This window comes from Aquarana catesbeiana, linkage group LG05 (assembly GCF_042186555.1).
Source record: "Aquarana catesbeiana isolate 2022-GZ linkage group LG05, ASM4218655v1, whole genome shotgun sequence".
Classification (NCBI taxonomy): domain Eukaryota; kingdom Metazoa; phylum Chordata; class Amphibia; order Anura; family Ranidae; genus Aquarana; species Aquarana catesbeiana.
In genome coordinates this window covers 410,085,751-410,105,433 of record NC_133328.1, presented here as the reverse complement: position 1 = coordinate 410,105,433, position 19,683 = coordinate 410,085,751, and the positions used below count along the sequence as shown (strand labels likewise).

Sequence of the window (19,683 nt, the reverse complement as noted above, 5' to 3'; positions counted from 1 at the left end):
AGGTACCCGCTCCCCCCACTCCCCAAAAAGTGCCCTTTGGGGAACAAGGGGGGAGGGGGCCTTAAAGCAAAACTTCCTCTTTTGGGTGGAGCTCCGCTTTAAGTGGGTACTGCTTTAAAAGAGAAAAGAAACCTTTTCGGTCTAGTATGAGAATGTTAAACAGAGATTAGAGTGCTGACTGTCACTTTAAACAAGTCCCTGTGAACAAGGCATAAAAATGTATCACCATTTTTGAGGTTAGAGTACTAGCACTAGCACGGGGTAGTACATAGCATGAAAGGAATGTGAAATTATGGAAAAATAAATAGTCTTGATCTAGACCTCAGAAGATGCTGAAGAATTTAAATGTATGTATAGCCAGTTTTTAAAGAGTAGGAAAGTGTTAGAACACTTTTGGGAAATTCACACACTAGATTTGTCCATTGAGACAGAAGATGATAGGAAATATAACATGGCAAATAGTGGTGAGCACTGCTCCCTTGCAGTGCTAGGATTATCAGTTCAAATCCTAACCAGGACACTACCCAAATGGAATGCCCTTGTCCTCTCTGTGCTTGCGAGGGTTTACTCTGCATATTCCAAAGACATGTGAAAGGTTAACAGACTCTTGTCTAAATTGACCCTAATATTTATGTATGCGAGATAAGAACGTTTGATTGTAAGCTCTTTGACAATAGATATTAATGTGAATGTACAACATGTAAAGCACTGCATAGATAGTCATCACTACCTAAAAACTGGTATGAATGCTAACATTTTATTACTGCCATGGAAGTTGTAGAAATATTGACATCTATCCCATACATGACAGTGTTTTTGCCTGGCAGCTAGTCGCTTAAGCCTGAGCGCTTCATCTTGGGAGGAAAGGGGGAAAAAAAATATTTCCTGACAGGCTCCATGGCAGCATATGTGTGGGTAGGCTCCGCCTCCATAACTACCCAATAGGACCCCCTCTCCCATAAATCTTTGCTCTAGGCTGCTATCCATGTTCCTTTTTTGTCCTCCTCCATAGGACCAGGTGTTGGTTCTCCAACCTGAAGATAAACCTCCCTACGATCGATGATGCCGAGTGCCAAAGATTCCTCCGATAGGCCCTGACTGTTAAGCAGGGTATGGAGTGTATAGCAGAGTAGCGCTGAAGATTGGATCGGTTCATCTATGTGCGCACGGTCTGTTTGCCTAATGTTTCAGGCGACCATTATCTGCTGCCAAGTCCGGTGTGTGTGTGTATGGATGGCGTTCCTCGGCCCAGGTGATCGTAGGTGGAGGGGTAAGTTTTTACATTCATTCACATACGGCAGCAGTGTTTATGTGTTTTCATACCTCTGTGTGTTTTTTTCTGCTTCCTGGTGTCCTAGATTGGCGCTGACGCTCTCTGCGCTCCAGCAGCCGCTCTCTCTGTGACTTCCGGGTACCGGCGTGCGCTCTGCGCATGCGCGGACCCAATACGAAGTCGAGGCTTGGTTCGCACATGCGCGCGAGCGTCTCGCGTCTGACGTCGGTGATGACATCACGGGCGCCACTTTTAAAAGCTGTGGAAAGCTTTCAGAGCCCTGGGAATGATCGTGGGGGATACGGCGACTTCCCGGGGCTACTATCTTGGCGGTTCAAGGTAAGACAATCTCTATTGTCTGGGGGGGAAGGTCTGTTGTCAGTCAGCTGAATCTGTGAATCTGTCTCTGCAGCTTCCTATTGTATTGACACTATGGACTCCTCACTGCCCCCTAGTGGCCAGCCCGCTTGTAGCAGGTATGTTTGCAGTTTTGCTTTTCTGCCTGTACAAGGATTGAGAGTAGAATTTTAGGGCACCAGTTGATTTCTTTCTCTATCTTCTTTGTGTTTCTTTCCTCACAGCCCTACTAGGTCTGATCCACACCGTAGTTCCCATAAAGGAAGTGGATCATCAAAATCACACCACCGGCAATCTTCCTCCAGGTCTAGCCATCATAAATCTCCTTCCAGATCTGAACAGCGCAATAAAAATCCTTCTCACCCCCCTTCATCTCACTCTAGAGAGAGTTCAGGAAAATCATGCTGGGGATGCAGGATGCCTGTTCCAACAGACAAATCTCTCTGTGATCACTGCTTCTCTAAAGCTGCAGATGAGAGGGATGGTGCAGACCAGCGTTTGGAATCTATGGTGAGGCGGGTTGTGAAAGAATCTCTACAGGAGAGAGAGGCCCAACAGCCCCATGATTCCCCATCAGACCCATTATGCCCTCCAGTGGGTGAAGGTTCTGTGCATGAGACATGGGAATCTTCCCAGCCAAGTCACCCTTCTGCTCCTGTTTCAGATAGCGAATCGGATCTGGAAGATCCTGGTGTGGGGTTTGAGTATGCTTTAGTTCCTTCTTTGGTGAAGGCAGTTAAAGAGGCCCTGAAGTGGGAAGATCCAGTTACTTCCCCCCCAAAACAAAGGAAGTTTTTCAAGCAGCTCAATAAGGAGCGACAGTATTTTACTTTTCTCGCTGAGCAGGGTGAGGTCATTTCTGAGGAATGGAGCAAAATGGACAAGAAAAGTTCCATGCAGTCAAAGGTCTTGAAACTATATCCTTTTAAGGAAGAGGAAGTATAGCACCTTGAATCAGCCCCATTAGTGGATGCAGCTTTAATGAGACTAGCAAGATATGTAACGCTTCCCTTAGAAGACACTGTATCTTTTAAAGATCCTTTGGAAAGGCGAATTGATTCGGATTTAAAGAGGATCTACCTGACGTCAGGAATGGCATGTAAGCAAGTACTTGCAATAGCTGCAGTCTCCAAAGCTTTGGAATCTTGGTCTGATAATGTGGATGAGTTCTTAAGAGGTATCTCTACTGAAACAGCTAAGGATTCTCCTATCCAAGAGATCAGGCTGGCATCAGCCTTTCTTGGGGAGGCATCTATTGATGTTATCCGCCTGATGTCCCGGGTTATGTTGGCAGCTGTTTCAGCTCGTCGTGCCTTATGGCTCCGTCCGTGGTTGGCGGATCCAGCTTCCAAGCAAGCTTGGTGCCGAATTCCGTTTGAAGGTTCTTCATTGTTCGGCAATAAGCTCGATAGTGCCATAACCCGGGCCACAGGTGGGAAGTCTGGTTTCCTCCCTCAAGACAGACGCCTACAAAATCAGAGACGCAGTTTTCCTAGAAGACAAAACTCTGATCGCGCTAGGGATGCGCGCAGCTACAGACCTGGTCGGGAGTTCTCAAGATCCTGGAAATCGAGTCTTCTTTCAAGAAACCCGCAAAAGGGGGTTCCTCTGGCAACCAGGACGCCACAAAGTCCTTTTGAGATTGGGCCCGCTCAGGCATGCCAGGTGGGGGCTCGTCTTCGCCACTTGGCATGTCTGGGCGGCCTCAATCCGAGATTACTGAACCATCAAGACGGTCTCCTCCGGTCACAAGTGGGTCTTCAACAATACCCCAAGACTCAGATTTGTTCCCACATCTCTTCCTGGTTCAGAAGAGAAAAAGCAGGTCCTATTAACCTACGTGAGCTGTTTATTGGATCAAGGCGCAGCCGTCCCTGTTCCAGAAAACGAACAAGGCAAAGGCATGTATTCTCCTCTGTTCATGATACAGAAGAAAAACGGTACATGGAGGCCAGTAATAGATTTAACACATCTCAATTCCTTTATCCGAAAAGAAAAGTTCAAAATGGAGTCTTTAGTTACGATCCAACAATCAATACATCTGGGAGATTGGATGATTTCAATCGATCTGAAAGATGCATACTTTCACGTGCCAGTGGCAACAGAGTTTCAACAATTCCTCCGCTTTGCGGTAGGCAATCAGCATCTGCAGTTCACATGTCTACCCTTCGGCCTAACAACGTCACCTCGGGTCTTCTCAAAGGTCCTGTTGTCTGTTGTGGCTCTGCTTCGTATCAAGGGGGTTCGTCTACACCACTATTTAGACGACCTACTTCTCCCAGCTCAGAACAAAGATCAACTGTTAGAGCACAAGAGCTTAGTCATCTCCACACTGCAGGAATTCGGCTGGCTTCTGAATCTAGAGAAGAGCCATCTAGAGCCAACACAATCTCTGGTGTTTCTAGGGGCTCACTTCAACACATTGGAAGGCACCATCTCCCTTCCAGAGGAGAAGATTGGAGTGAGTCGAGACAGAATACACGCAGCCCTTGCGTCGTCTCACCTCTCCGCTCTCCAATGCCTGAAAGTAATTGGCACAATGACAGCTACCATTCCTATGGTGAAGTGGGCCCAATGGCATACACGACCCTTCCAGAAAGGATTCCTTCAACAATGGGATTCTTCCAGCCAAGTCCAGCGCATACACCTTACGTCATCCATGAGGACGTCTCTCCTTTGGTGGCTTCAAGAGAAGAATCTGCGCAATCACCATTCAATCATGCCCATCTCATGGGTCACGTTAACTTCGGATGCCAGCAATCGAGGTTGGGGCGCTCACTGCCTTTCAGAAGTGGCGCAAGGCCAATGGATTTTCCCAGCTCGAGGGATTGTATCCAACATTCCGGAGCTGAGGGCTGCCTTTCAGGCACTCCTGTCATTTCGCCATCTAATAGTAGGGTCATCTGTGATGCTAAGGTTGGACAATACAACCGTGGTGGCTTACATAAAGAAGCAAGGTGGAACTCGTAGCTGGTCTCTGCTACAGGAAGTGGAGCCAATAATGAGCTGGGCTCAGAAGTATTTGTCCAACATTTCGGCAGTTTACATTCCGGGGATTCAGAATGTACAGGCGGACTTCCTCTCGAGAGTGCAAATGGACAACAACGAGTGGTCTCTCCACAGAGAGGTGTTCGAGTGGCTTCTGACCCTGGGAGTACTTCCAGAAGTCGATCTATTTGCTTCTCCGTGCAATCACAAAATGCCCAGATATTATTCGAGGTTCGGAGACCCTCAGGCTTACGGGATAGACGCTCTCTCAGATCAATGGAAGTTTCAGAAGGCTTATGCCTTCCCTCCGGTACCGGTGATTCTTCAATTCCTCCGGAGGCTCAGAACAGAGAAGGTGGAGATCATTGCAGTGATTCCTTTCTGGCCCAACAGGCCGTGGTTTCCTCTGTTATCGCTCCTGAGTTATCAAGACCCAGTTCCCCTTCCTCTCAGGCCGGATCTACTGTCGCAAGGCTCGACGTTACACCCATACCCATCTTGCCTACACCTCAGGGTGTGGTTCTTGAAAGGGAGAGGCTTGAATCTCTAGGTTGTCCGGAAGAAGCTATTCCAACTCTTCTTAGTGCCCGGAGGGGAAGTACGAACAGAGTATACGAACGGATATGGTCTAAATTCTCTGATCATATGTCTTCCCGGTCAAATCCGTGTAATTCTCCAACAGTACAGGATATTCTAAGTTTTCTCCAATCAGGACTGGACCTATCCTTAGCAGTCAGCTCACTAAGAGTTCAATTTTCAGCCATCTCGGCCTTCACAGGAGTATCTTGGGCTAATCACACATTAGTCCGTCAATTCTTTAAAGGAGCTATCAGGCTTAAACCTCAAAGAAGACCTAGGTTTCCCAAATGGGACCTTCCTATTGTCTTGGATTTTCTCTCTAATCTAGGATCAGATCCTGACAATCCTCTTTCCATGAGAAATCTCACGCTCAAGACCACCTTCTTAGTAGCTGTGACATCGGCTAAAAGAGTGTCAGAGATTAGAAGTCTAGGATCAGAAGAACCTTTCCTAACCTTCTTTCCAGACAGGGTAGTGTTGATTCCCATGCTTGGGTCAAACCCTAAAGTGACCTCAGTCTTTCATGAAAATCAAGAGATTGTACTTCCTACTTTCAGAACATCGGATGATTAGGATGTCCATCCACTTGACGTAGGCCACACTCTAAAGCAATATCTGGAGGTCACGGCTCCATTCAGACAAACGGAATTCCTTTTCGTTCTTCTCCATGGTAAAAACAAGGGAATGCGAGCTTCGGTCAGATCAATTTCTTCTTGGATTGTGCAGACCATTCAGAGGGCATACAAGGCAAAGGGCTTGGCTCCTCCAGAGGCAGTGACAGCTCATTCGACCAGGAGTATCTCGACCTCGTGGGCAGCTTCCCGGCATGTCGCGCCTGAAATCATTTGTAGAGCGGCTTCCTGGTCTTCTATTAACACATTTGTTTCCCATTATTGTGTTGAGCCTGCTGCTCTGTCATCTATTAATTTTGGTTTACAAGTATTGTCGGTTGACAATGTAAAATAAATTTGGTTTCTTTGCTCAAACATTTTTACCCGCCCGTGTGTATTTTTGGGCGAGTTATTTCCCACACGTATGCTGCCATGGAGCCTGTCAGGAAAACGGAAAATTTATATCAAATACCGTAATTTTCCTTTCCTGATAGGCTCCATGGCAGCAGGACTCCCTCCCAAAATGTCTGGAGTAGGCTAGTTACGGAACATGGATAGCAGCCTAGAGAAAAGATTTATGGGAGAGGGGGTCCTATTGGGTAGTTATGGAGGGGGAGCCTACCCACACGTATGCTGCCATGGAGCCTATCAGGAAAGGAAAATTACGGTAAGTATTTGATATAAATTTTCCGTTATATCACAGGCTCTCCTGGCATTTCCAAAGGACAGAAGAACAGGGCAGATGGGAAGCATGGCAAAGGGTGAGCAACACTGGATGAGGGGCTCTTAAAAGAACCTGTCACCTTGAGCTGAATTGGCAAAGTGACATACCATGTTTACCTGAAAATAAGATCTAACCCAAAAATAAGACCTATCTCAATTTTCTAGGATGGCTGCAATATAAGCCCTACCCCGAAAATAAGCCCTTGTTTAAAGTCCTTGTAAAATCACATAATCCATGCTGTAAAAGGATTATATAATGTCCAGTGTGTGTCTTTATGTAACATTATTGTAGAAAATACCATATTTACAGCTTCATTGGGAGCTCATGTGACCCGCCGGATCTCTCTTCCTGGCTTACGTCAGCAGCCCCTCCCTCTGCAGTGCTCGGAGCACGGCTGTGGTCAGCGGGGATCTCGGCAACTCCCTCAGCAGTGCTCGGAGTGGGGAAAAAGAGCTCCAGTGGGTCATGAGAGTACCCAGCAGCGCTCTAAATAAGGTATTTTCTACAATAATGTTACATAAAGACAGACACTGGACATTATATAATCCATTTACAGAACGGATTAAATTATTTTACAAGGACTTTAACTAGGGTTTATTTTGGAGATTACAGAGATGCTGACTCCTGAGCTGATAGGGAGGAAGAGGGGGAGAGAAGACGGGACAAACAAGACATCCCCTGAAAATAAGCCCTAAAGCATTTTCTGAAGCCAAAATTACTATAAGACCCAGACTTATTTTCGGGGAAACACGGTATTCACTTTTTAATGTGCTACTTTCAAAATACTCTAATGCTGTGTACTTTTTGACCGATCTGGTCCGACAGAACGAATCCGTCGGACATTCCGACCGTGTGTGGGCTTCATTGAACCCTTAGCAGACTTTTTCTGTCAAAAATCAGACGGACTTTAGATTTGGAACATGTTTGAAATCTTTCCGCCGAAACTCCGCTGGACCTAGTTCCTATCGAGAAATCAGCTCATCTGTATGCTAGTCTGACGGACGAAAACTGATGCTAGGGCAGCTATTGGCTACTGGCTATGAACTTCCTTATTTTAGTCCGGTCGTACGTCATTACGTACGAATCCGACGGACTTTGGTGTGATCGTGCGTAGGCAAGTCTGTTCATTAGAATGTCCGTCGAAAGTCCGTCGTAACTCCCTCGAAAATCCGTCGGAAAGATTGTCGGATCTTTAATGCCGAAATGTCCGCCCGTGTGTACATGGCATAATCCTGCATCGCTGGGAGAACCAAGTCCAAAGTCACCTAACTTATCCTCCCCCTTCAGGTCTCCTTTTGAAATGAGCAATGTCTCATACCTGTCCAGAATTCCGAAATTTGGAAGCAAAAGCACCAGCTGCTGCTTTGTCAATGTCTGCACTATCAAACACAATGAACGGCGCATGTCCTCCAAGTTCCATAGACACCCGCTTTACAGAATCAGCTGCATAGCGAAGCAGAACCTGCACAGGGAAAAAACAGGAAAAATGATCAGTCACAAAACAATTCTCATATTTAAAACTGAAAAATAACTGTCTGTTATGCCCATAGTTTCCCACAATTCCCACCTTTAAAACATAGGACTACTAAAGAACACCTATACCTAGAGAGGGATTTAGGGTGCCATTGTTGACCCCCCCTTCCAAAATATGCTCGTTACCTTTATGCTGTTCCAGTTGGTGCAATAGTTTACAAGTCTAAGAACTTAGGCAAGCAGACCAGAAAGAAGTTCTGACTGAACCCCTACTTTCTAAATTGCCCACTTGTTCCAAGACAATGAAAATAATGAAGCCAGAGATGGACAAATAACAAGCATTTTCAGGGATTGAATAGAAGATGGAGGATGCCTCCACATTTCTCTTCATGCATACTCTAAAAAAAATCTCAAACTTTTCTTATACAGAGATTTAGAAAACATGTTATCTTCATGAGACAGAAAATAAAACAATAGTTTAAATAATCCACTAGTGCAGGAGAATTCCTTTCCATTTTCACCACAACCTTAAATGTCGCCTTTGGTCATTATAGACACTCTTAGCACATATTCCCTCTGTCTTTAGCAAAGGAAGGCAGTCAGAAAGCCAAATCAGCTTCAGCTTGTTCAATTAAGCTTTGACAACTTAGGCTGGGTTCACACTGGTGCGACACGACAGCCGTCCTACTTTGGATCCGACTTTGCCCTGCGACATGAAGCCGGCATGTGTCCGATTTTCAATGAACGGGGATCCGACTTGGATCCCCGCCAATGCCCGGCACTGTGTTTGGTATGAATCTTTAGGGGGAACTCCGCGCCAAATTTTAAATAAAAAAACGGCATGGGTTCCCCCTCCAGGAGCATACCAGGCCCAAGGACCTTGAGGGGAACCCCCTACGCCGATAAAAACGGCGTGGGGGTCCCCCCCAATCCATACCAGACCCTTATCCGAGCACGCAGCCCGGCCGGACAGGAATGGGGGTGGGGACGAGCGAGCGCCCCCCCCTCCTGAACCGTACCAGGCCGCATGCCCTCAACATGGGGGGGTTGGTGCCTTGGGGGAGGGGGCGCGCTGCGGCCCCCCACCCCAAAGCACCTTGTGCCCATGTTGATGAGGACAAGGGCCTCTTCCCGACAACCCTGGCCGTTGGTTGTCGGGGTCTGCGGGCGGAGGGCTTATCGGAATCCAGGAGCCCCCTTTAATAAGGGGGCCCCCAGATCCCAGCCCCCCACCCTATGTGAATGAGTATGGGGTACATGGTACCCCTACCCATTCACCTAGGGAAGTGTCAATAAAAAAAACCACAGTACACAGGTTTCAAAATTAATTTATTGGGCAGCTCCGGTATCTTCTTCCGACTTCTCCCGGTGTTCCGCCTCTTCTCCCGGGCCCCGCCGCTATCTTCTTCCAGCTCTATTGCCAGCGAGGGGCCCGGTCTGCTGCCGCTGTCTTGTCGCCGCTGTCTCGCCGCTCCTTCTCTTCATCTCTTCTTCCGATTTTGACACGACGCTCTCCCCGGCTGGAATGCTCTCTGTGCGCTCTGCTCTGACTTATATAGGCGGTGACCCCGCCCCCTTATGCCGTCACAGTCCCTGGGCATGCTGGGACTGTGACGTTTTAGGGGGCGTGGTCATCACCCGATGACCACGCCCCCTTATGCCGTCACAGTCCCAGCATGCCCAGAGACTGTGACGGCATAAGGGGGCGGGGTCACCGCCTATATAAGTCAGAGCAGAGCGCACAGAGAGCATTCCAGCCGGGGAGAGCGTCGTGTCAACATCGGAAGAAGAGATGAAGAGAAGGAGCGGCGAGACAGCGGCGACAAGACAGCGGCAGCAGACCGGGCCCCTCGCTGGCAATAGAGCTGGAAGAAGATAGCGGCGGGGCCCGGGAGAAGAGGCGGAACACCGGGAGAAGTCGGAAGAAGATACCGGAGCTGCCCAATAAATTAATTTTGAAACCTGTGTACTGTGGTTTTTTTTATTGACACTTCCCTAGGTGAATGGGTAGGGGTACCATGTACCCCATACTCATTCACATAGGGTGGGGGGCCGGGATCTGGGGGCCCCCTTATTAAAGGGGGCTCCTGGATTCCGATAAGCCCTCCGCCCGCAGACCCCGACAACCAACGGCCAGGGTTGTCGGGAAGAGGCCCTTGTCCTCATCAACATGGGGACAAGGTGCTTTGGGGTGGGGGGCCGCAGCGCGCCCCCTCCCCCAAGGCACCAACCCGCCCATGTTGAGGGCATGCGGCCTGGTACGGTTCAGGAGGGGGGGGGGGGCGCTCGCTCGTCCCCACCCCCATTCCTGTCCGGCCGGGCTGCGTGCTCGGATAAGGGTCTGGTATGGATTGGGGGGGACCCCCACGCCGTTTTTATCGGCGTAGGGGGTTCCCCTCAAGGTCCATACCAGACCCAAGGGCCTGGTATGCCCCTGGAGGGGGAACCCATGCCGGTTTTTTATTTAAAATTTGGCGCGGAGTTCCCCCTCAAGAACATCTGAGCACAAGTCGCGTGCCGAAGTCGGATCATGCAAGACGGCAATCCGACTTTGATCCGACTTCAATGATAGTCAATAGGCTGAAGTAGGATCAAAGTCGGACCAAAGTAGTACAGGGAGCATTTATAAAGTCGGAACGACTTGTGTCGGACCAGTTAGGACGGCTCCCATAGGGAAACATTAAATTTCACACGTCATGCGACATGAGCTCCCAATGTCGGAGCGTTTGTCGGACCAGTGTGAACCCAGCCTAAACCTGGAAGCTGATTGGTTTCTATGCAGAGCTGCACCAGATTGTTATCACTCCAGTTTTAGTAAATAACTCCTACGAGTCAAGGTGAAAATCCCATGTCTTGCTAAATCTATACCACTGCTTGTAGAAATAACAGAGGAAATACTTAACAGTAATGCATATTTAAAGAGTGTATTAAATGCATTATTACCTTTCCTGTAGCAGTGGACCCAGTAAAAGAAATTTTGGCTACTGCAGGATCTGTGCAAAGAATTTCTCCAACTTTTTGGGCCTTCTGTCTGGAACATGGCACAACATTGTACACTCCACCTGGAATGCCAGCCTGATGAGCGAGCTGCAATATACACAAAGCAAAGAGAAGTATGCTCAGCCACACACAAGGATCACAGGATGAAATGTAAGGATTTCACATAAACTATACCTCTGCAAGTGCTAATGCAGACAGTGGGGTGTCTTCTGCAGGCTTCACTATAACTGTACACCCAGCAGCCAGAGCAGCCCCAACCTTTCTTGTGATCATTGCACTGGGAAAATTCCACTGATGGCAGAGAAAAAATAAGGATTAATTACAAATATACAAATGGTTTGTACAAAGCAAGTAATGATATCTACTGCCATAAGTTAAGTAGTAGTATTTTTGTTCTTCTCCTCTATATCCGAAGTAGCCACAGCTTGCTGGCGAAACATCACAAGCATGCATATGCCAACACTGCAGTCATGTTAATGTCGAAGGTTGTATAAAGTTGCTAATAAAACCATGCTTTATAACCACCCATTCCTAACAGCCAGCAGGTGGACCTTAATGAAATAGGCATATTTATGCACAAATAAGAGAAGAGTGGAGCTTGGATACTTCAGGGGAGGCATTTTAAGAGGAACTACACCCCCCAATCCCAGGGTTCATTTTTATTTTTACTGGGTTTGCTTGATATCCTGAATTCACTTACTCACCCACCCAGCGAATCCAGTGTTGTCCCGCTGTGATCTGCCGCTCAGCTGCCGCACACAGGGTCCGACGTCACCCTCATCTTTCATGATTTCATCAGGCGCCATCTGTCTCTTCCTGGTTCAGACAGCTCCCCGATGATCTGCCACTAGTTCTGCCCTCCTCCAGCCACAGAGTGTGAAAGCAATTCCTCCTGGGATATCTGATGTAGATATCTCAGGTGGCTGCTGGGTTGGGGCTTATGTAAATCTCAAAGCGGAGTTCCGCCAAAATTTTTCTTTTTAAGTCAGCAGCTAAAAATACTGCAGCTGCTGACTTTTAAAATATGGACACATACCTGTCCAGGGCTCCCGCGATGTCGGCACCCGAAGCCGATCTGTCCCTCGGCTCTCGGGTGGAGGCACCTCCATCTTCGGTAAGGGAATCAGGAAGTGAAGCCTTGCGGCAGATACTGCAGCTATCTATGCCCGGAAGTGGGAGCAAATACCTGGATTATACAGGTATCTGCTGTGACGGGAGGGCCCGTGGAACCCAGAATCCCTTGGAGAGGTTGGGAAACCTTTGTTTCAGCTCCCCATGCACCTTCTATGTCTAAGCCACCCTGAGTCCATGAGAGGCACAGGGTGCATGAGAAAAATGATGGACAGCTGTTTAATGGACAATGAGAAGGTGGTTACTTAAATATAACAGTAATATTTATCCACAACATCCCCTAGGAGATATATATATATTTAGAGCTGATCACAGGCCTCCAGAGCTGGGTAGGAGCCGAACAGTCTACTGTTTGTATTGTTAATTGTAATTAGCTTCTGCTATTGCGAGAAGGTTTGTGTTTCTATTTATGATAACTTTGATTGTGTCTTCTGAGCTAAACTACGGCAAGTCTGTCCTGAGGGGTCATGCCTCTGAGTCACCTAGGCTGTCTAAAGGATTAGATAATTAGCTCATGTTAATTAGGTTTCTGGTTACAGTTTGTATTGCAATCCTGCTGTATATATTTGTGTGAGATCTCAAATAAAGAAGGCTATTCCTGATGTACTCCAAGACTGGTTTTGTCTGGTTCCTGAGGTAACTATAGCCAGATCCATTGGACTCGTGTTCCAGGACTTAGGAAGCGATATACCGACGGAAGCACTCAAGCGGAGCGTGGGACATTCCGTTCCATCTGCTCCCCCCTGAAAGGTGCCAAATGTGACACCGGGGGGGGGGGGGGAGATCCGAAAAGCGGAAGTTCCATTTTTGGTTGGAACTCCGCTTCAAGTAGGCGAGAAGAGAATTGAGGAAGGGGCTGGACTGGATCAAAAATATACAAAGAAAAAAAAAAATTGCCATTTTCAGGTTAAGGAATGGAGAAAGATTGCCATGTTATAATTGCTATAAACAATAACAACTGAAAAGATTGATATGTTGTTTTTTTTTCACTCTGGCTGGTTTAAGACCTACTGGGGTAATGATGGTTGCAACTCCAACAGGTTGTTTGAGGACCAAAGCTCTTCGGTCTTTCAGTGACACAGAGATCACATCTCCATATATACGGCGAGCCTCTTCAGAGAACCACTCAAGAAAGCCTGCAGCATATATAATTTCACCAAGTGCTTCCTTTAAAGGTTTGCCCTATAAAAAAAAATAACAAACTTCACAGATCACATGCTGCGAATGAGTTTACAATATAGCACAACATTTTTTTTTAGTGTTAAACATGATAGACAATAATTCTGGTTATGAATATTTGTCTAGTCTCTATTAATGATATGGCCAAGGAAAAAAACTAAAATAAAGCCCTAAAATACATGATGGTGGAAGGAAGTATTGAAACCAGGCAACTAGCAATTTCAAAAGCAGGTCAGAAATTACTCCCTACATATTTCTCTCAGTACAGGTTTCCATTAATATGACATTACAAAGTGTATACTATTCATAGGTTTTTGTATGTGGATATAGAGAAAAAGAGGGATGGGTCAAGGAGGTTTCAGAACCTTGGCCAAAGTTCATCAAGGATCTTACATTTTCCGCTGTAATAATCTTGGCTAGATCTTCCTTGTTTTGGATCATCAGGTCATACCATCTGCGCAACAAATTGCTTCGTTCCTAAGGCAATATAAACAAAAGATTTTCAGATCTATGAAGTGTACTTAAAGCGTTTGTTACCCCAAAACTTCATATTCCTGATTAAAAACAAACCACACTCAGCAAGAAAACACACCGTGGTCAGTTCTCTAGCTATGCTGAGAACTCAAGTAGTGAGCAAACCCTGCGAGCCACTTACGGATAAATGCCTAACAAAATGGTGAGTAATTAATCTTAGGTGGAGACCAGCTGCAAACACTCAGTCACGTTTCATAATCGTGCAAAGTGGTAAAATAAAACAATGTGTCTGCGCTGGAAAAAAAATCACATCAATCCAAAGTGCAGCAATAATAAACATAAACAACATAGGTATTAACAAATAGTACACTTGAGTGAAAATACCCCTAAGTGCTAAAGTATAAAGTGCACAGTGCTATATAAAACGCACAATGTGAGTGGTCAATCAAAAAACATATAGATATTGGATCAAATGAAATATAAAGGGATATAACTACTAGTGAATGAAATAAAGTCCAAAACAGTATATATCCAGAAATATAAGAGTGCCCAGAAATAACATAGTCCGAAGATTTAGTGAAATCCGCATATCCTTCCTTCCAAAAGTGTGTCACCAAGAAACATGCTGTAGTGTCTTCCAGCCACCCCCACAGGTATATATGCTCACCTTCCTGTGTGTGACACAGTGATTAAACTATGTCAAACAAAGCTTTGGAGCCACTCCTGTGCTCTTTTGGAACCAGCTGTGCAGACTTCCAATGCTCTCAAATGAAGATAATATCTCCTCAGGAGATTTACAGCCTAAATGGGGGGGTCTTCTGAATTGGGAGAGGCTGAACCCAACAGGATGGATGGAGAAGAGGGGGAAAAAAAAAAAAATGATAGAGAGATATATATATATATATATATATATATATATATATATATATATATATATATATATATATATATATATATATAAAAAACAAATAAAAATAAACTTTAAAAGGCGTCCGGAGCGAGGACAAAAAAAAAAAAGAACGTTCTTTTTTTTTTTTTTGTCCTCGCTCCGGACGCCTTTTAAAGTTTATTTTTATTTGTTTTTTATATATATATATATATATATATATATATATATATATATATATATATATATCTCTCTATCATTTTTTTTTTTCCCCTCTTCTCCATCCATCCTGTTGTGTTCAGCCTCTCCCAATTCAGAAGACCCCCCCATTTAGGCTGTAAATCTCCTGAGGAGATATTATCTTCATTTGAGAGCATTGGAAGTCTGCACAGCTGGTTCCAAAAGAGCACAGGAGTGGCTCCAAAGCTTTGTTTGACATAGTTTAATCACTGTGTCACACACAGGAAGGTGAGCATATATACCTGTGGGGGTGGCTGGAAGACACTACAGCATGTTTCTTGGTGACACACTTTTGGAAAGAAGGATATGCGGATTTCACTAAATCTTCGGACTATGTTATTTCTGGGCACTCTTATATTTCTGGATATATACTGTTTTGGACTTTATTTCATTCACTAGTAGTTATATCCCTTTATATTTCATTTGATCCAATATCTATATGTTTTTTGATTGACCACTCACATTGTGCGTTTTATATAGCACTGTGCACTTTATACTTTAGCACTTAGGGGTATTTTCACTCAAGTGTACTATTTGTTAATACCTATGTTGTTTATGTTTATTATTGCTGCACTTTTGATTGATGTGATTTTTTTTCCAGCGCAGACACATTGTTTTATTTTATGCTGAGAACTCGGTGTGCTCTCCTTCAATGATCAGACTTGTCCTGACACGCCCCTACCGCACAGCCATTCACTGGGAAGCTCAGTGTGCTCCTGCTTCTCCTCCCCCAGCTCTTATGCAACAGAGAACAGAGGGAACGTGATCACTTATAAAAAGCAAAAAAAATGTATTTATAATGTACTTTTATATTTATATAAAAATGTTTTGCCTTTCATTTCTATTTTGAAATATGTTTTTTTAGAAGGCCATCGTTCACAATCATTTTAAAGCAGCCATTCTCAGTCAGGGTTCTGTAGTACCCGAGGGTTCCTCCAGAGGTTGCTAAGGGTTCTTTGAGCTGTGGCGGACTAATGTCCCAACTAATGATGCCTACATTGTTCTGGGTCCAACACCACTAAACAGAGCAGAGCCAGCAGCAAGACACCAATGTTTTTCAGCTGTCTGTGAGGGTGGCATTCTGAACACCTCTGTAAGGGGGCATCTGCTGCCAGCCAGCCGTGACTCCCCCCCCCCCCCCGAGTCTTCAGCACAGATTCCCCCCCTCCCTAAGGGGGGGCTCTGCTGGGCACTGCTGGATGGAAGGGAGGACTTTCTCGTTCACTTAAATTGTATGCATACATATAAAAACAAAAAAAAAAAACAAAAAAAGCAGTGTTTTGGCCCATGCATATTTGTAAAATATAAGATTTGGCCCTTGTACTGAAAAGTTTGGAAATCTCTGTACCAGAGTAACTGTTTCTGCATGTATGCAAACATAAGTAGAAATTATTTACTAAATATTGGTTAAACTAGATTGACTTGTGTATGCTTCGAGTTTATGTTTGTGGGAGAGTGAAATAAACCTAAAATGTGTGAGCACTAGGGTATCATCCCAATAAAGTAGCAAAAGGACAAAGAGGATTTTGGGATTTGTGCACACAAAAATTTTCCTATATCAGTTTGTATAAAAATCTATTTTTTATTTCATACAATATAAAAACACATATTGTTGTCTGTGAAAATACATCACAAAGATAAGCGCATTAAATCTTCTGAAAATTATTTTTATACAAACTGTATAATATAGGAACATTTTTCTTTTAGCATGGTAAGTGTGCACACTGGTATATTTAAAGTCCTTAAATACCTGCTGTCCTTTTGCTAGATTGACTTGTGTCTTTTTCAGCCAAACTAACTATGTAAACAAAAGATACTTTCCCACAACGGCCTCTTCAGTTACTAATAATAGCGATATTACTATTATTACATTATATATAATAATAGTAATAGAACAGTATAGAAATGTGAATCCATCATCAGCTATTCTTAAACATACAACTGATTTTTTTGCTCTCAGTAACCTGAGATTTGGAAGATTAGTATCTGGCGTGGAAGACATAACCCTGGCAGTGCGGTATATCACCTTCACACAGGCAGTTTGATGCTCACCTTGGCGGGCACCTCCTTCCAGCTCTGAAATGCCCCTGAAGCAGTTCTTAATGCCTCTCTGCACTCTGCAGGCCCACAGTCAGTAACCTGCACCAGTTCTGTGCCAGTGGCGGGATCCAGCACCGGGAAAGTGGCAGAATCAGAGGAACGTATCCAGGAACCCCCGACGTAGGCAGCTGAGCGCAACAGGGATGCGGGCAATGCGCTGACACAGGAGGAGGACATCCTGCAGAATGCTCTCAGGGTGCCAGGACAGGGGAGATGTGCGAGCATTATCTCCAGATACAAAGAGACCGCCTGCAAGAGGATGGAATCTGCAATGTGCACAATTCTAGGTGATTACATGCAATAAAAATCAGCAATCATTACATGCCAGGCAATGTTCAGATGGAATGTGAGTCAGTCAATGATTAATGAGGAAGGGGTGGTCAGAGATCAGGACTGAGGAAGTAGGAATACTGATAGTCTTCCCTGTACTCCTTACATTATACTACCAATCCAGACAAGACAATGTACAAGGTGTACAGAGGTGAACAATGCACAGACTGCTACAGCTGATATGACAGATACTACATTACGAACACCGCACTGACACTGACATAGGCAAACGTCCGTAAGGGGTGTGTGTTCTACCAATCACCATCCTGCGTGTCTGCACTCCCAATCATCAGTCTGCAGCTTCTCTCCTCGTCCAATCATCGTCCTAGAGTCACCATCCCCCCTCCAATCACCTCTGTGTGTCTCTCTCACGTCTACGAGTACAGTACCATAAATGTGCTAATCAAACGATAGAGAGATGACAGCGCCATCTGGTGGTGGGTGGTTAGTCGTTCTCGTTGCTGCTAACTGTCTTTTGTTTATTTGTTTATTACAGATGAGATACTTATATAGCGCCATCAATTTACACAGCACATATTATATATTGTAAATGTCCCCTCCCTTCCCCAAATCCCACCTCATAGCACAGACTTCACTATAGCTCATTGCTAGGAGATGCTCTTGCTCCTAGGAAACTCCTATACTGTCATAAGACGGAGACTAATGCAGGCCATACACGATGTGAATTTCGAACGATCCATTGAGCGATAAACGAAAGCGGCGCTCACATACAGCATGCGAGTGTACCATCAAAATCGTACTTCCAAACACTATTCATGCCAATAGAGGAAGTGATGTAATGTTTAACCTTTTAACCACACTTCTACTGGACACGCCCCTACTGTACAAAATCGGGTCATGCGCAGTTTCTTAGATCAAATCTTCCAACTCTCCCATTAATGATACGAAATATGGACGGTTTTCGTAGAAAAACCCAACATGTTGGATCAGTCAATTTCGGCTGTCGTAAAAAAGTTGCACATACCGCAAATGCGAAAAACGAACGATTTTAGTTTTGATTTGAATTTTCATTCGTAATTCGCATTGTGTATGGCTGACATAAGAGAAGCTTCCCTCGGTTCTGACATTAAAGGGGTTGTAAACCCTCAGTGTTTTTCTCCTTAATACATTCTATGCAATAAGGTGAAAAACCTTCTTTAGCGAGCAACCCCAACATCTCCTTATACTTACCTGAGCCCCGTAATTCCCACAACGGGAACGAGCACACCAGCTCCAGCCGGTGTCTCGTGTCCTGATTGGATAGATTAATAGCAGAGCAACCGTTGGCTCCTGCTGCTGTCAATCAAATCCAATGAGACGGGTGCCGGGGGGCGGAGCCGAGTCCTGCTGTCTGTGTCAACAGACGAAGCAGCAGGATACGGGAGCACACCTGCACGGGTGTCCCATAGGAGACCACTTTTTCGACGGGACACTCAAGAAGAGGAGGAGCCAGGAGCGCCGCAGAGGGACCCCAGAAGAGGATTTGATTTGTGTGGATTTGGAACCTATTTGAACTATATTTTCTTTCCAAACCGGCAGTTATCCCTTTCGACTTCACAGCCGGTTCCCTAATGCGCATGAGTGAAGCACACGACTCTTTCTAATTGGCCCAGTGGCAGATGAAGGAGGAGGAGACTGAAATTCCGAGGGATGGTGCCGCGGCGCCGTCTCAGGAAGTGGGGAAGGGGGACCTGTCAAAAACAGTTACCCGTTCCCCCTCCCCCCAAAAGGTGCCAAATGTGGCACCGGTGGGGGGGGGGGTAGACAGATAAGCGGAAGTTCCACTTTTGAGTGGAACTCCAATTTAAAGTCACAGGGTTTTTGAAAAAGTGCCTGCACTAGGTTGGTGTGACTTTTAATGCGACCTAGTGCCAGAGAGTGTAAAGTTGGATAAAAGTCACACTCAAAGTCGCACTGTAAATCGAGTCACGCAAGTGCATATCACCCAACCGTCGCGGGGATTGTCCCAGGATTTCAAGTAAATCCCCACATCCCGCAAATCCAGGCTGAATCCTGCAGCGGAACACAGTACCAGAACAAGTTCCGGCACTGGACTCCACCTGTCAGTGTGCGCAGCGCTGCAGTTGAGACTTGCTCAGTGCTCAGCCAGCACAGCGCCCCTACCCCCCCGCTCGCCTGCTGGCTCCACAGAATGAAAGAGGAGGGGAGGCTAGATCTAGTACCATAGTGATCCCTCCTTTCTTTCTTCCATATACCATAGTGATCCCTCTTTCCTTTCTTCCATATACCATAGTGATCCCACCTTCCTTTCTTCCATATACCATAGTGATCCCTCCTTCCTCCCTTCCATATACCATAGTGATCCCTCTTTCCTTTC

General features: G+C 45.6%; 1 protein-coding gene across 1 annotated transcript in view; it reads right to left on the bottom strand.

The window, feature by feature from the left end:
• The window catches only part of ALDH5A1 (aldehyde dehydrogenase 5 family member A1), a 35,597-nt gene extending 17,931 nt beyond the window's left edge, over positions 1-17,666 (bottom strand). Inside the window, exons 1-6 of the mRNA XM_073631155.1 lie at positions 16,968-17,666; positions 13,709-13,792; positions 13,148-13,318; positions 11,180-11,296; positions 10,949-11,092; positions 7,851-7,994 (exon numbers count right to left, since the gene is read on the bottom strand). Of these exons, the coding sequence (XP_073487256.1) occupies positions 7,851-7,994; positions 10,949-11,092; positions 11,180-11,296; positions 13,148-13,318; positions 13,709-13,792; positions 16,968-17,240 (933 nt within the window). The 5' untranslated portion in view covers positions 17,241-17,666. The remainder of the gene's footprint in view (positions 1-7,850; positions 7,995-10,948; positions 11,093-11,179; positions 11,297-13,147; positions 13,319-13,708; positions 13,793-16,967) is intronic.
• Positions 17,667-19,683: the final 2,017 nt, after the last annotated feature.